Below are 15,998 nucleotides of genomic sequence, written 5' to 3' on the forward strand. Positions count from 1 at the left end.
ATAAAATCTTTAAAAAACAAAAAAACAAGGATGAAAAAAATTTTAATCCTTACTGTCAGTATCTGCAAGTAAATTTTCAGAATGTGTTAAAGTGAAGATAGTTGTGATAACTTCTATAAATTCCTGAGCGTGGTGTTTGGAACACAGTAGGTGCACAATAAATGAGAGCTGCTGTTGCTATCGGTACTTGAGGAAGATGGCCTCCTCTGACCAGAGCCCAGGTCGGTCACACTGAGAAAATAGCCTATTCGTGCAACTTCTTGTGCTTCTGAGGTCAGTAAATATGCTGCATTTATATGTGTACTGGCCCAGGATCTTTAAAAAGGGGTTGGGGGGGAGATTATAGGACCAGAGCAAAATGTTTGGGTTTTCTGTTATGAAGGTATAAAGGAAACTGATGTAGAGAGAGCCCTAGTAGTGATTTTTTTTTTTCAGTGACTTTTTTTTTTTTTTTTAGCTTTAGTATTATTTATGATTCCCACTCTAAGTTACATTTTACCTCTTTTCTGGGTTGTCTCCTGAATAACCTTCATTCTCCTTAATATCTCCTTAATTCTTGGGAAATTTGAAACAGTGTAACAGGAAACATTTTCTCTGTTCTAGGAATTTCTGGAACTCTGTCTATTGCTTCTCATATTAGTCTACTCTTATGGGTCCCCTGGAACTCAATGCTGACAAAAGAGATGTAGACTTCCATCTACTTTGGACTTACTTGGGACCTGAGATGTGCATGTAAGAAACTGTATTCAGCATGTGAAAAACATACTGGAAATAGACATGTGGGTAGCTATTTTTAGTGAGCATTAGTGTCAGATCTTCTTAACATCTGAGTGTTCTTCATAAGCTATACTTCTTAATAGCAAGTGACTTGTAAGATAAGTACATGTTTAGTAAATAGTCAATAGAAAGAATGATTGTCGTCTCTTACCATGGCTTTTGTGTCTGAAACCATGTTCTCTTCTATAATGCAGGATAATCTGAATATACTTAATGCAACTGAGCTGTATTCTTAAAAATGAATAAAATGGTAATTTTTATATTATGTGTGTTCAGCACAATTAAAACAAAAATGAGCCAGATGAAAATGTACAGTTTCCAAGCTAATTTTGACCCTGACCATTTAGATTCTGTCTACTTCTTAGCATTCACTTACCACCATATACCACAAGGTGGGGACCAAAGTTGCTGGTTGCATCCAGAGATATTATATCAGTTATTGGTGAAAAGCATGCCAGGAAAGCAGAGTACCTTGTAATATGTCAGGTGGATTTTAGAATGTCAATGAGTACTACTAGGGAGAATGCTGGGTTGTTTCAGTCTAGTCTCCTTATCTAGTTTGTAATTATCTTGTTTCCTCTTTGCTTTAAGGAGGTCTACAGCTGAGGGAGAAGGAATAGGGGCATATGGTATGTGAAGAGCAAATATATTATTTCCTCATTTGGACATGGCAATTTTTTTCACTAAGCGTAGTGGAGGGTGTAGGGGAGAGGAATGAAGAGAAGACAGACATAGAATTCGAAGGACTGTAATGAGCTGTGATTTGTGAAATATGGAGAATAAGAACCTGAGATCTGTGAGTTTTGAGGCTTATTTTAACAGTTCAAAAAAAAAAATGGGAAAAGGTTAGCTGTCTGAAGTTAAAGCTTTTAGCTCTCCCTGTATATTGTGGCATGGGAAGCTTCAATACAGTAACTTTAGGTGGGCAGCACTCCCTAATACTAATCCTCAATTTATCTTGGTGTTGGTTTTTCACAGTTCAAGGATTCCTGAATTTCTCTACTGAAATTAAACAGGGGAAAATCTCTGGAGTTTTGGGGATCCCTTGTTATTTGCATAGATTGATTGTCATTGCTATTCACTCTTTCTCCCCACTGTTCATTTTTAGTATATCAGAACGGCAGGATTTCTTATTTGTCTGTAGAAAGTATTTTTTTTTACAGTATTTGTAGCAGTTTCTGTGGAAAATGCTTTATTTAAAAAAAGAAAGAAAAGGCAGAGGGAATCTTGTCTTGTAGCTCTTAGTGATAGAGCCTGTTGCCATGGAGTCCTGGATCAGATTGGCTGACCTGGGGGCCAATGAGCAGATAGAACATAAACATATCATCATTTAACCTTGCAGAATTCATTTACTCAGTGATATGTGACATTAATACCATAACTGTATTTAGAGCTATGAAATAAAATGTTTCAAGAATGGTATAAGGTGTTTTTCTCTTCTTTTTCAAAATTTGCAGTTTAATATAAATGGTGTAATGATACATTATCTTCTTAATATGATTTGATTGGAAGAAGATACAGTGGGAAACAGCTATCACCTATTTGTGAATCAAGCTGCTGCTGCAGTCAGTTGACCTTATGCCAAGTCGAAGTCAAACTCGGGCCTTCTAGACCAGAGGAGATTTGTTTTTATATCTGGAGGTGCCTTGCTTATTTTCGTGGCTTTAAAGCTGAGTCGGAAATTGGCAACTTGTGTCTTACTTGCTTTTCCTTGTTTCTCTTGCACTCTGATATGGTAATACGGTAGATCCCTATCAGTATTATACTGGCACACTACTTGCTTGGAGTTAGAAAATTAGCTGGGGGTTGCTTCTGTGTTTTCCATTTTCACTTTCTTAGCCTGTTCATATTTATTGACGTAGGTCTGGGAGATTTCACTCAGCTCAATGTTAGTTCCTTGTCATAGCCGATCACAGCATGTATTTTCTCATGTACCTATTGCTTTAGAGATTGAGAATGAGTCATTCATAACAAGAAAATTCCCCCTCTAGATTTTGTAAATGAAAGAAGTCAAGAGTATTGTGTTTCTCTTCTTACATTTTACATGAGAGATAGAAATTATGGTGGGTCTTGTTCTCCTCTCTCCAGCGTTCCCATGCTTGACTATTTACAGATTTGAAGGACTGAAAGAGACTTCAAGAAGTCCATAAATTTGTTCTCCCCTTTTGATGTATTTGCATCTCTATGAGTGAAGTGTGAACTTTTCATTATACCGTCACTTTCTGTCTCAGAGGAAGAAAACAAACTTCAGATTTTTCTGTTAAGCAAAGAGGAGCAAAAAGTCTGTTTGGTATCTAATTAAATAACTTCTGTGGGGGAAGCCTTAGGGGAGTAGGATAGGAAGTATTTGGGGTTTTGTAATTTTAGTTACTGTGACCAGAGGAAGGCTTACTGAGATGGCATTTCAGTAAAGACCTGAAAAGACTGAGTAAGCAAGCCATGCTGTTATCTGGAAAACAGTCATTCCAGGCAGAAGGAAGGAACAGCAAAAGTAATCACTATAAAGTGGTCTTAGGGCATAGGGAGGAACCAGTATGACTGGACCTGCAAAAGTGAGAGTCGGTGGGAAGGGGGGGGGGGAGATAGTAAGAGATGGGGTATAGGGCAAACTGGTATCAGATTATTTAAGTTTTGTAGATCATTTTAAGAACTTCAGCTTTTGCTCAGAGTGAGATGGAAAGCCATTGAATGATTTTGAGCAAATGTGTAACATGATCTGAAGATGTTTTTTCACAATCACTCTGGCTGCTATGTTTAGAAAATACTGTAGGGAGCAAGATTGGAAGCAGGAGACCAGTTAGTAGGTTATTACAATCATTCCACCAAGAAAGATGGTGGCTTGGGCCAGGGTGGTAGCAGGAGAAGTGTGGGAAATCATCAGGTTTTGGATGTACTTTGAAATTAGAGTGAACAAGATTTGCTCTGTGATCACTTATAAAAAAGGAACGATAATGCCTCCTTGTTAAGTGTCTAGCTCTGTGCACACAACAGAGTGATCAATGAAAAGCATTCTAGAAGTGAGGGCTCCTTAGGGTCTGAGCCATCAAACATTGGGTATTCTTTACACATCTGGCCAGCCATCATGGGTAACAGAGTCTAAAGAACTAGCCACTCTTCAGTGATTGATGTCTTGCTTTGGGCCTACGCTTACAGCTGTATCAAACGTTGGAGTTCTTTCTTTTCAAAGAAGCATTTACCAGAATTGACTTTAAAAAAAACAAAAAAAAAAAAAACCCAGTTCTTAAAATACCAAAGTACCAAGAAAAATCAGAAGCCAACAGGAAGTGGTAAATAAAATTCTCTTTTCTCTTTCTCGTAGTCTTTTTCTGTCTACTTATCATTAAAATAGATAGGAATCTCACCGATACAGGATAACATGGCTTCTGTACTGTTTGGGAAAAGGGTGTGTACAGGATGCCAATTCTGAGTGCAAATACGTTCATTCATAAGAGAAAAACAGTACCAGTGAACAGCAAGGGAAAGGGACCTCTCAGTTACCATTCTCTCCCTTCTTGCTGTGGAATAACATCTGCTGAGCATCTGCGCGCAGGCACATTGCATTTGTTATCTCACATGGTTTTGCAGTGGCTCTGTGAGGTATGTATCATGCCTGATCTTACAAATGAGAAGGCTGGGGCTCAGTTACATGATTACTGAGTTGTGGAAACCAGACTCTCCTAGCCAAATTCACGACAAACTACAAAGTTCATAAATTTATCCACGACAACATGCTTGCTGCCTTCTACACTCTGGTGATTGAATGTTCTTTAGTTTGATGGGTGGGGCCCCAACTCACCCTGTTATTATGTTCAGCCTTTTCCTTACAGCAGAGATAGTATTCGAGCACAAGGGTGATGCTCTTATATTCTCCATAAAATGCCAACTTTCGGTGTCTCTGGCTGGCTCATTAGTAGAGCATGCGACTCTTGTCTTGGGGTTGTGAGTTCAAGCCCCATGTTAAAAATAAGATCTTTTTTAAAAATGCCAGCTTTCCCTTATTTTACTTCTTCTCTCCCAACTACGTATAAGCTCCAGAGTATTGCTGCTTGATTCTTGCTTGTAGGAATTGAAGAATTATTATTACTTTGTGTGTGTGCACACACATGCACACTCACGCATCTAAATAGTATCTTAGATAAGAGTGAAATCTGTTTTTCTCACATTCAGGAAACGTAGAGGTAGTCAGTCCAGTCTGAGACTGCTGTAGTCAAGGACCCAGGTTTCTTTCGTCTGTTGCCTCATGATATATGGTTTTCAATCCTAGTATCGTCTCACAGTCCCAGATGGCTGCTTCTACATTTAAGCCAGTAAGAATGAGGGTAAGTAAAGAAGGGCTACCCATTTCCTTTAGGGGTTCTTCATAGAGGTTGTATTTACTACTTGTATTAATTTCCTAGGGCTACCGTAACAGAATACCACAGACTGGGTGGCTTAAACAACAGAAGTTTATTTTCTCAGTTCTGGAGGTTAGAAGTCCAAGATCAAGGTGTTGGCAGTTTTTCCTCTGTCCATGTATCTGTCATGTTTGTTCACGTGTCTAAATTTCCTCTTCTTATAAGGATATCAGTCAGATTAGATTAGATTAGATTAGGGCCCCACTCATTTTAACTTAATCACCTCCTTAAAGACCCTATCTCCAAATACAGTCACATTCTGAGATACAGGAGGTTAGGGATTCAACATACAAATTTGGAGGGGACACAGTTCAGTTCATAACACTACTTCTTATGTCTCGTGGACTAGAACTTAGTCATGTGCTCATATTTAGCTACAATGGAGGTTGGGATATGTGTAGCTTTTTTCAAGGCAGCCATGTGCCCAACCTAAAACCAGTGGTTCTATTAAGGAGGAGGTAATTGGATATTGTGGAATAAATAGCAGACTCTCCTTTGCAGCAGAGGCTTAAGGAATAATGATTCTTAAAGGTTTTCAGTTCCTTCATATGAAATTAGATTCTTTTTTCATTTCCCTGGCAATCTCACATTTCATTTTATATTTTGAAGTATTCTTATAATACTACATTGTTGGCTTAGGTGTCTTCTCTACCTAACAAGCGGTGGCATTGACCTCTAAGGTCATCACAGTAGGGCAAAATAGACTTACCCGCATAGCATTTAAGTTAGTAATAGAAGGCATCCTGAAATGCCATGACCAGTAGGTAAGTTGTGATTTTTTGTTTTCTTTGCCAGAATGTCTTCTCTGGATTCGGTGGGGAGCACTTTTGCCAGGGCGTGGGAGAAGACAGTGTGAACTTTCAAGGTCCTTTCCATCCCTAAGATTCTGTGATATTTTCTACATAGTGGCATTACTATGATAAAACGAAAGAAAATGGAAGCAACAGAAGGAAAGGCACCCACCCACTGCTGCTCTTTGCTTGAAAGAGGAGGAAATTTGATTTGTTCTGTTTTGCTCACAGAAGTGAAAGGGGCATTTTTGGCCAAGAATGTAGAGAAGCTGATAGAAACTATAATGAAGCCCAACATTTCAGTCCATTGATCAAAAGCACCTGTAGTTCTCATTTCAGGGCAAGTACAGCCATAACAGATATTGAACAAAGAAAGAGGGTGCATGTCCAGAACATTTTAATCTTGTTTCTCTCTTTACTTTGCCTAAGGAATTGCTCCGGACATCAGCCAACTCCTGTGGCCTTCCTTACACACTAGTGAATCCTTTTGCATTTATAGAGCAGAATGATTTTCTTAATACTTCCCTGATTTTGAAAATTGGTACAATTGTTATTGTTATTTTTATTGGCCTAGTACTAGTGAAACCCAAGACAGCTGGCTTTTGAAGTCCTTAAAGGACTTAGTGACTGTCACACAACTATAGCCTTACACATTCATAAGTACTTTATTCTCTAGTCCCCCATATTCTGTTTTCTCTCTTTGAAGAAAAGGGAGTATTGGACCTGTATCTCTTATTTATAACTCAGTAGGGTCTTCTATCATGTCTGCCCAGGACTGTTGAGCCATTTACCTCTTCAGGCATGCAGTTACCATACTGTTGTTACTGTATTCGGAAGAAAATGGGATTTTGCAATCAAGAAGACCTGGGTTTGAATTCTACCTCCTTATACATACTGTATGGCCCTGAACATTTCACTTAGTATTTCATTCAGAAATGGAGATAATATTTTATACCTTGAGAAGATCAAATAAGATACTCTGTGTAAACTGTAAAAAATTTAAAGTCATGAGGGGTGACCCAGATTGAGGAGAAAGATGGGAGAATTTAGAAACCTAATTTTTGAACCCCCAAGTTTGTCCCCCACCAACACTCTCTGAAGAGAGGCCTCGTATCTAGGCACCCCTCTCATCCCAGACTTCATGCTCCAGAACACTCGACTGTCCACCTTGGGACACCTACAACTTTGGCTTTGAGATTAGACACAGCTAGGTTGGAATCCTGACCTTGCTTCTCTTGTATTAACTTGGGAAAGTTATTTAATTCCTCTGAGCTTTAGTTAGTTAGTTAGTTTGTTTCTTTCTTTCAAGATTTTATTTATTTGTCAGAAAGAGCACGAGAGAGCACAAGCAAGGGGAGCGACAGGCAGAGGGAGAAGCAGGCTCCCCGCTGACCAAGGAGCCTGACGTGGGGCTCGATCCCAGGACCCTGGGATTGTGACCTGAGCCGCAGGCACTTAACTGACTGAGCCACCCAGGCGTCCCTGAGCTTTTAGTTTCTTCATCTGAAAAATGCCCTGACAAAGAGTTTTGTTTGGATTAAATAAAGTAATGTGTAGGAACGATAAATCAAAGAAAAAAATGTAGACTTTGAAATCAGACAACACCAGAGTTCTTGTCTGGTTCTGTTATTTAGTAGTGGTATGACCTTGGGCAAGGTGATTAACTGCTCTTGGTGGATGTGAGTTGAAGTGCATAAAGCACCAGGTTCGTAATTGTGCTCGGTAAACATTAGTGCTTTTTCCTTTTCTCCCAACTCCAGTCAAATAATGTAGGAATAGACTTGCCGTGCGTGAGCGCAGACTTGTTTTGTTTTGTTTTTACCTGTCATTTTAACTATGAGGATGTTTTGTCCCCGTTGTCTTGACTCCTAGGAGCATTTGTGTGTGTGTGTTTGTGTGTGTTTGTATGTGTATGTGTTTAAATAACATACAATAAAATGCACAGATCTTAAGCATTCAGTTAATAAGTTTTGACAGTTACATACACCCAAGTAACCACAACCCCAAACAAGATAGAATATTTCCATCACTCGAAGGATCCCTTATACCCATATTTTAGCCTCACATCCTAAGCAAGCACTTTCTGATTTGAATCATTGTAGTTTAGTTTTGCCTGTCCATTAACTTCATATAAATGGATTTTTTTAAGGGAGTTCTGCTTTCTTTTACTAACCATAACGGTTTTGAGATCTATCCATGTTTTTGTGTATTTCAGTATATACCCAGCAAAGTCCCTTAGTCTCTCTGATTAAATCACTTGTCCTTCCCAAACAAGTCACAAAAAGGAAACAATTACCATAATTGGTGTACCTAATTAAGGTCCATCTCCTAGGGCTCTGGATAGGGTCACTTTCTCTGATCATGTGTCCTCAGAAGAAAGCAAAAGTTCATTCTTTTTTATTGTGACACAGTATTCTGTGAACATACAGCAATTTGCTTATCTATTCTCCTAAGCCCCTAGATTTTAAACAGTTTAAAGAATATCGTATTTTTTCAATTGGGAGTAATTTTCTCTTGCTGTATAAATTGGCAGAGGACTGGTAAGTTTACAGGAATTTTGCCACAGAGTAGGTCAGAATTTTTGGCCTCTAGCTATTGTCTTCTTGCTTACATTCTTTCTACTTGGCCATGGATTAAAAAAGAAAATGCCCTTCTGTCTCTGAGTGTCCCCTATATAATATATTCTTTTGGGCCTCATGCCTCGAAAGTTGTTTATGAGTTGATGGAAGGATATATAATTTCACTGTGCTCTGGAAGGTACTTACCTTGGCAGTCAAAAAATTTATAGGGAATATACAGTATTCTCCCTGAAAAAATTGCCAAATCTTGGCTCCCAATCATCCTCCCCTGTATCATCCTATTTCCTTATTCCCTCTCCTTGCCCCCCACTTCTGGGAGTCCCCTCTGTGCAGCTTTGAGCCACTGAGTGTCCTCGGGAGACATTCTGCCTTAAAGTTGTGCTGTTTGCCTGGATGAAATGTACAACATGCAGAAATAGGTTGTAGGGAAGCACATATCTTGGTTCTCCTGGGACGGTAATGTCTTTGCTTTGTTCTAGTTGAGTTACATATGAAATAGTTCCTTTCTTCTTCTGACTGCCCCAAGCCCTTCATTTCCTGCCTATAACAAATAAACCATGAAAAGTGGAAATTACTTCTCTGCTTTTAACCCTTTTATACTAGCTTTATTCTTGCTCCTTAAGACTTTGTTTTTTGAACTTAGTAAATTGTCTTTGTCTTGTCCCTCAGCTGGAACCTTCACTTTTTGCATTGAAAAATTTGTTTCCAGGAATTTTTTTTTTTTTTAAGATTTTATTTATTTGACAGAGATAGAGACAGCCAGCGAGAGAGGGAACACAAGCAGGTGGAGTGGGAGAGGAAGAAGCAGGCTCCTAGCGGAGGAGCCTGATGTGGGGCTCGATCCCGTAACGCCGGGATCACGCCCTGAGCCGAAGGCAGACGCTTAACTGCTGTGCCACCCAGGCGCCCCATGTTTCCAAGAATTTTTTGCCCCAAGAGAAAGGAGAGACTTCTACATAGGATTGCAGGACTGGAAATGGCCATAGTTAAAGGTTATTTTGTAGAACAAAAGAGAGCCTCAGCTCAAGAAATAGGATTTTGAGCTCAGTGTATCTTCCAATGGATCTTGACTCTGCATAGTAACACTCTGACCTCTCATAACTAGCTTTTGTTACCTTGAGGATAGCTTCTTTTATCATAGAAGCAGAATGGTGAGGAAATAACACCATGTGATTTGAAGACCTGACTTAAGAAGCTGGGAGTGTTTAGAGAAAGAAGATAAAATTGTCTCCTGTAAGGGGCTGACATGGAAGCGAGATTAGCTTGTTCTTTGCGACTTGCACAGAGAACTAAACTGGGGCCAGTGGCAGGAAGTAACAGGAAGGTAAGTTTTGCTTCTTTATAGCTTCCCCTGAAAAAAGGTTTGTATTTGGAGAAGACTTCCCTTCACTAGATATATACAAACAGGGTCAGGACAACCATTTTTCAGAGTTATTGATGATTCAGGAACCTGATTGAGGAGGACTATGGATATAGAAGGATGAAGCTAAATGAGAAAGTTTCTGAGTCTCCTTCCAATTATGAAATTCCATGATTCCTTTGTATCTTTGGTAGACTTTCCGATTTCTGCCTAGCCTTTGAACTTCTGTCCCCTTAATTAGTTCAAGTATTGCATGAAAGTTAATAAAGCAAGTGCTAGAGCCATATTTCCTGGCTTTGAGTCCTGCTCTGCCATGTACCAGTTGTGTGACCTTAAATTACTTAACTGCTCTGTACCTCAGCTTACTTATCTATAGAATAGTGATGATGATAAAATATATATCTAATACAATTAATGTAAGATTAAATGAAATACATAAAACAGTTTAGGATAGTGCCTGGTGTAAGCACTCTAAAAATTTTAGCTGGTATCATCATCATCATCATCTTTCTCTCTCTCTGTCAGTTATTTCTACTTACAAAGCTAGGCTTGTCTGTCTGGTCCAGATACTCCCTCTCTTCACATACCGTTGCTTGCTTTCTTTCTTTCTTTTTTTTTTTTTTTTCAAGATTTTTATTTATTTGACAGAGAGAGACACCCAGTGAGAGAGAGAACACAAGCAGGGGGAGTGGGAGAGGAAGAAGCAGGCTCCCAGCAGAGTGGGGAGCCCGATGTGGGGCTCGATCCCAGGACTCTGGGATCACGCCCTGAGCCGAAGGCAGATGCTTAACGACTGAGCCACCCAGGTGCCCCACACATACCCTTTCTGATTATCTCAGGATGCTTTGGCTAGAAGGAACAGTAAACTTGACTCAAAAGAGCTTAAATGATAATAGGATTTGTGACCTTAGATATCAAGAAGTACAGAGCTAGGAGGATCCAGTTTGACTCTTTCAGTTTGCCTCATAGCATCAAGGATCCAGGCTAATTCTCTCTGCTCCACCATCCTCCTTGAGTTGATAGAATATTGCAGTCCAGGCATCATCTGTACACAAGACTACCTTCAGCAAAAGATAACAATCATTTTTTTTCTAGTAGCTTTTTTTTCTTTGGAATGAATGAATGAATACCCTTTCTTTGAAGCCACTCACCTGGCAAAGTCCTTTCATATTTCACTGGTGATGACTGAGTCACTTGTCCCTTCCTAAACCAGTCACAAAAAGGAAACAGAATTACCGTGATTGATCTAGCTTATTAGGATCCACCTTGTAGGACTCGGAAATAGGGTCACTTTCCCTGATCATGTGTCCTTGGACTAAGGCAAAGACAAAAGAATATCTGGGCTAGATTGGTATGCATAGAAGAAAGGGCAGATTTGGGTAGTGTGCTTTTCCTCTGCTGTTGCATTTTCGTTGGAGTAAGAATTACTTTATTTTTGCTCTTTAAGAGGCCAGTAGTCTCTCAGTGGAAATGCCTGTCAGAATTCTTTAAAGTGGATACATCATTAATCACTGTCTGTTTTCTGAGGGTTTTTAAGAACCTAAAGCTCAAGTTTTTCTGTTTCTCAGTGAATGAAGGAAACCATGCAGCTCCTTAAAACCGCAGTCGGAATAGGTGACCATCCTCCACAGGTGGCTATTATGAAAGACTGTTTTTTGGTTGACTTTTCCTTTAGTGCTTTGGCCGAGAAACAGTGTTTAGACATTGTGAACTTAGTCTAGGTATCCAGACAGTTGAGCCTTTTCCGACTTACGTGTAAAGAGGAGCTGCAAAGTTGTCATTGTGATTTGAAGAAATATACCTATTTGGTAATTGAGACCGGGAAAAAGAAACACCCAGCTGCTTAATATTTTTCCGTGTCACCTTCCCCTTTTTTTAATTGAGATATAATAACATCTAGCTCTGTGTAAGTTTAAGGTGTACTGCATAATGACTTGACATACATATGTACTGAAAATGATTACCACAGGGATGCCTGGTGGCTCAGTCCGTTAAGCATCTGCCTTCAGCTCAGGTCATGATCCCAGGGACCTGGGATTGAGTCCCACACTGGGCTCCTTGCTCAGCAGGGAGCCTGCTTCTTTCTCCCTCTGCTTGCTGCTTCCCCTGCTTGTGTTCTCTCTCTCTCTGACAAATAATAAATAAATAGATAAATAAATAAAATCTTGAAAAGCAAATGATTACCACAGTAAGTTTAGTTAACATTCATCTCCTCATATAGCTACAAAAAAATCCTTTTCCTTGTGATGAGAACTTTAGGATCTACTCTCTTAGCAGCTTTCAAATATACCATCCAGCAGCATTAACTATAGTCATCGTGTTGTACATTGTGTCCCCAGTACTTATTTGTCTTCTAACTAGAAGTGGTACCTTTTGACTGCCTTCATCCAGTTTCCCCATTTGCCAGCCCTCACATTCTGTTTCTGGCAGAGAAATCTGTTTGAGGCTAAGCCTGAAAAAGAAAAATACTGAAGGTCTATTATATGGTAAAAGAAGTCAACTTAATTTTGTGTGACTCGACAGCAAGATTTAGCATCAAGATGGAACAGTACATAGCTTATTATAGGGAGCAACTCTGTAGCGGTAAGACTATTTAAAGAATAGTGGAATGATCCCTTGCTAGAAGTTTTCTAGGAGAGGCTTGAGGCCCCTCTCAGGAAGTTACAAAAAGGAGTTCTGAAGTGGGGAGATGGGGAGGGGGGGATTTCATGAAGGCTTATTTAAGAACCCTTAGAATTCTGACCTCTATTGATGTTTCCCAGCTAAGAGATATGGAAAAGGCATGTGCTGAGTTTTATTACACTTCAAACTGAAAAGAATGAGTGCTTGATTTACCTATGGGAGAAAAAATAAATATATGTGTATACGCAGTCTCCATGTACAGCCAAAGATCCATAAAGCTCCATAGGTTATAACTCGTTCATAGAATCCTCTAGGCACTAGATTCAGTTAATTAAAAAATAGAATATTGGCCATTTTCTTGCGTAGTCAGTTTCTTCCAATATTTGTCATCTTAAATTCAAGTGTACAACTATGATTATATGAATGACTCTGTGGTCTTTTAAAGGGCCTTTAGCCCTGTGCAAAACTAAGTGTCTAGGCAGCTGCGCAAAAGTCACCACAAGGTGAACAAAGCAATAATCTTATGGACTATCTAATTTATGCCAGGATGAGATTACCTGTGCTTCTTAAGGAGCCTTCAGGGTCTTACCGTTTAAACTGATTTGAAGGAGGAAAAAATGGCTGGTGTGACAGTTTTCTTGAATCGTTGCTATTTGTTTGTTTGTTTGTTTGGCTCAGTTTCTAGGGCCACATGAAATAAATAACGATGCCTGGGAGGGTTTCTAGTCTTACCTTTTTAAAGGAGGGAAAGAAAAATATTCAGGATTGAAGGACAGTCTGTAATCTGTGTAAGGAGAAACCTCTACAAACTTGTGTTTCTGAGTGTGTGCTTGGATTACTGTGTTCACTTCAACTCAGGGTTTCCCACGTATGCAGAGTAAGTGATAAAGAGCTGGCCTCCCTTGCAGTCCAGAAGCTCTGAAGCACGGGGAGGCAGCAGAGTGACTGAACCCAGATAGTGACTAACAAAGCAGAGATTCTCTCTTCCTTCGGGGAGAGACCCAGTCTTTCTGAAGGATAGCTGACTACCAAGTTCTCTTACTTCTTCATTGCTTAAGATAAAGGAAAGAATTTAATAAGAGTCTATAACCATCATCTGATTTTGCTGCCTTTTGGTGGGGGAGATGCTTGAAGTTGGTACATTGTTGTGGTTTGTGGTAGCTGTGGAAGTTCTCCCTTGGGAAAGGAGAGTGGTGAATGGAGTGGCGAACAGAGTTTTATAATATACTTTTCTTCTTTCTGGAGAGAGTCTAGTGCTCAAGCTGAAAATGTGAGCAAATTTCTGTAGGAAACGAGGTAGGGCTAAGTGCTAAGAGGACTCCTACGACATTGCTTTAGAACTGGATCCTGGTGAATCTCAAAATTATTACCAAGTAAAAGAATCCAGATAATGTATGATGTAAAACGCTAGTGAATGCAGACTAATCCGTAGTCACAGAAAGCATCAGTGGTAGGTTGGGGATGGTGGAGAGGGGAGGAAGGACTTACAGAAGAGCAGGAGGAAACTTTTGGGGTGATGTGATGAATGTGCCATCTTGAGTGTGATGATGGTTTTACAGGTGTGCGCAAGTTTCATAATTCATCAAATCATACATTTTAAATATATGCAATTTACTGTATGTCAGTTTTACCTCAATAAAGCTTTTATTATTTTTTTGGTTTTTTAAAAAGATTTTATTTTTAAGTAATCTCTACACCCAACATGGGGCTTGAATTCAAAACCCTGGGGAGTTTTGGAGTCACGCACTCCACTGACTGAGCCAGCCAGGCACCACTACCTCAATAAAGCTTAAAAAAAGAAAGAAAATCAATCAATCAATCAGTCAGTCAATCCTGGGTCAGCATTTATCCAAGGACCCTTCTCTGGGTTATGGGGTGGCTGCTGCAGACTAGTATGTGAAATGCAAGTCTTGTGTGTATGTGAAGTATGGATAAATACCTCCTGTTTAATGCATTTGATGTTTCTTTAGGAGTCCATAGAGGCTACTGTATTATATTGAAGAAGATGTCTAACAGTAACACTACTCAAGAGACCCTGGAAATAATGAAAGAGTCAGAAAAAAAACTGGTGGAAGAATCTGTAAACAAAAACAAGTTTATATCTAAGACTCCAAGTAAGGAAGAAACTGAGAAAGAGAGCGAAGATACTGGTTTGCGTCAGGAGACACAGGTAAGGATTAGAAGAGCATCACATGCACACTCATTATACCTGAATAGAAATGTCATCGTAATTGGCATTGGGAATCTGTAAGAAGCCAGTCACTTGATTCTCCCTAAAAACCCAATTTTCAGCTTTCAAGAACTATCTCCCTCCCTTTTTGTCATAGAGCCCCCAGTGAAGTCTGGAGAAGACAGAGTAGTTTCCTAATCCATTTGGACCTGAATTACACTGGTTCTTGCTACATTTGGTATTTTTTAACTATCAAGAAATGGACTGTATACAGACACATGTTTAACAAGTCATAATATGGCTCATACAATCAGTTCTTAAAACTACAGCTGCCTGGCTTTACACATGGTGTTAAATTCATATCCTGGTTGTGTTAAAGCAGTCAGCATTTTCTGGGTCAGAAATAATCTCTGAATTTGCCACTTTGTAAGTGAGTGAGAGGAATTTCACTCTTTGGTTGCCATGTTGTTTTCCATCCAAACTCATAGTGCAGTGCAGATATGATGGCAGTAGGTGGCCAGCCTAGCTTCCTCCGGGGCTCCTATTTGGTACCCAGGCAGCTCATACTCTGAGCTTCCTCTGGTTTACCTGTTCCAGTCCTTCTCTTCTCTGTGGTCACTGCTAATGTCCTCTGTTACCCAGACCCAAATTACATAAATCCTTTCCTTGATGCCCGGGGGTTAGACTGGTCATTCTTACATGCTTAGGAGATAGACTAATGGTAGTAAGTTAGTATAAAAAGCAGTGGTGGCAACATTTTGGAGGGTTTAGAAAGTTGAAGCATCATTTCTCTTGACAACCCAATTCATCCAGGCCTTTTCTTCTTAAAAGATTAAAACAGAAACAACATAAAGGGACAAATTAAAATCAGACAGCTCTCTGAAATATTTTGTTCTCTGGCTGCCTGCTCTTCTACTGCCTTTCCTCTTACAGTTTGCCAGATCTCTGTACTGGCTGCTTTTCTTTCCATTATCTTTGCATGTGAGTTGTCATTCCCCACCCATACTTCCAGAGTTTGTAGAGACAATCTGCCACTGTTCCAGCTATACTTCCAGCCTCCACTGATACCAATAATGAATTTTAAATCCTCAGGACAAATAAATGATGAATGTTTAATTATGTGCTGTCATGTTATATGGAAGATGATAATTAAATGAACTTTTGGGTCCAAGTTATTCTCAGGAGACTGTTTTGTTTTGTTTTTTTAAGATTTTATTTATTTATTTGACAGAGATAGAGACAGCCCGCGAGAGAGGGAACACAAGCAGGGGGAGTGGGAGAGGAAGAAGCAGGCTCCCAGCGGAG

The 15,998-nt window shown here is 39.6% G+C and overlaps 1 protein-coding gene across 25 annotated transcripts in view; it reads left to right on the plus strand.

Moving 5' to 3' along the window:
* R3HDM2 (R3H domain containing 2) overlaps window positions 1–15,998 on the plus strand; it is a 155,324-nt gene that overhangs the window by 98,002 nt on the left and 41,324 nt on the right. For 21 of the 25 annotated variants that reach the window (XM_087869033.1, XM_045789774.2, XM_087869032.1 and 18 more), the window contains one exon: window positions 14,494–14,693. In XM_087869033.1, coding sequence (XP_087725159.1) covers window positions 14,494–14,693 — 200 coding nt within the window. Of the gene's footprint in view, window positions 1–603; window positions 733–14,493; window positions 14,694–15,998 lie in introns of all 25 variants that reach the window. The other 4 variants (XM_045789776.2, XM_045789775.2, XM_045789779.2 and 1 more) reach the window with 1 other exon arrangement.

The sequence above is a fragment of the Ursus americanus genome, chromosome 17 (genome assembly GCF_024610735.1).
Source record: "Ursus americanus isolate L20-20 chromosome 17, mUrsAme1.1.p, whole genome shotgun sequence".
Classification (NCBI taxonomy): domain Eukaryota; kingdom Metazoa; phylum Chordata; class Mammalia; order Carnivora; family Ursidae; genus Ursus; species Ursus americanus.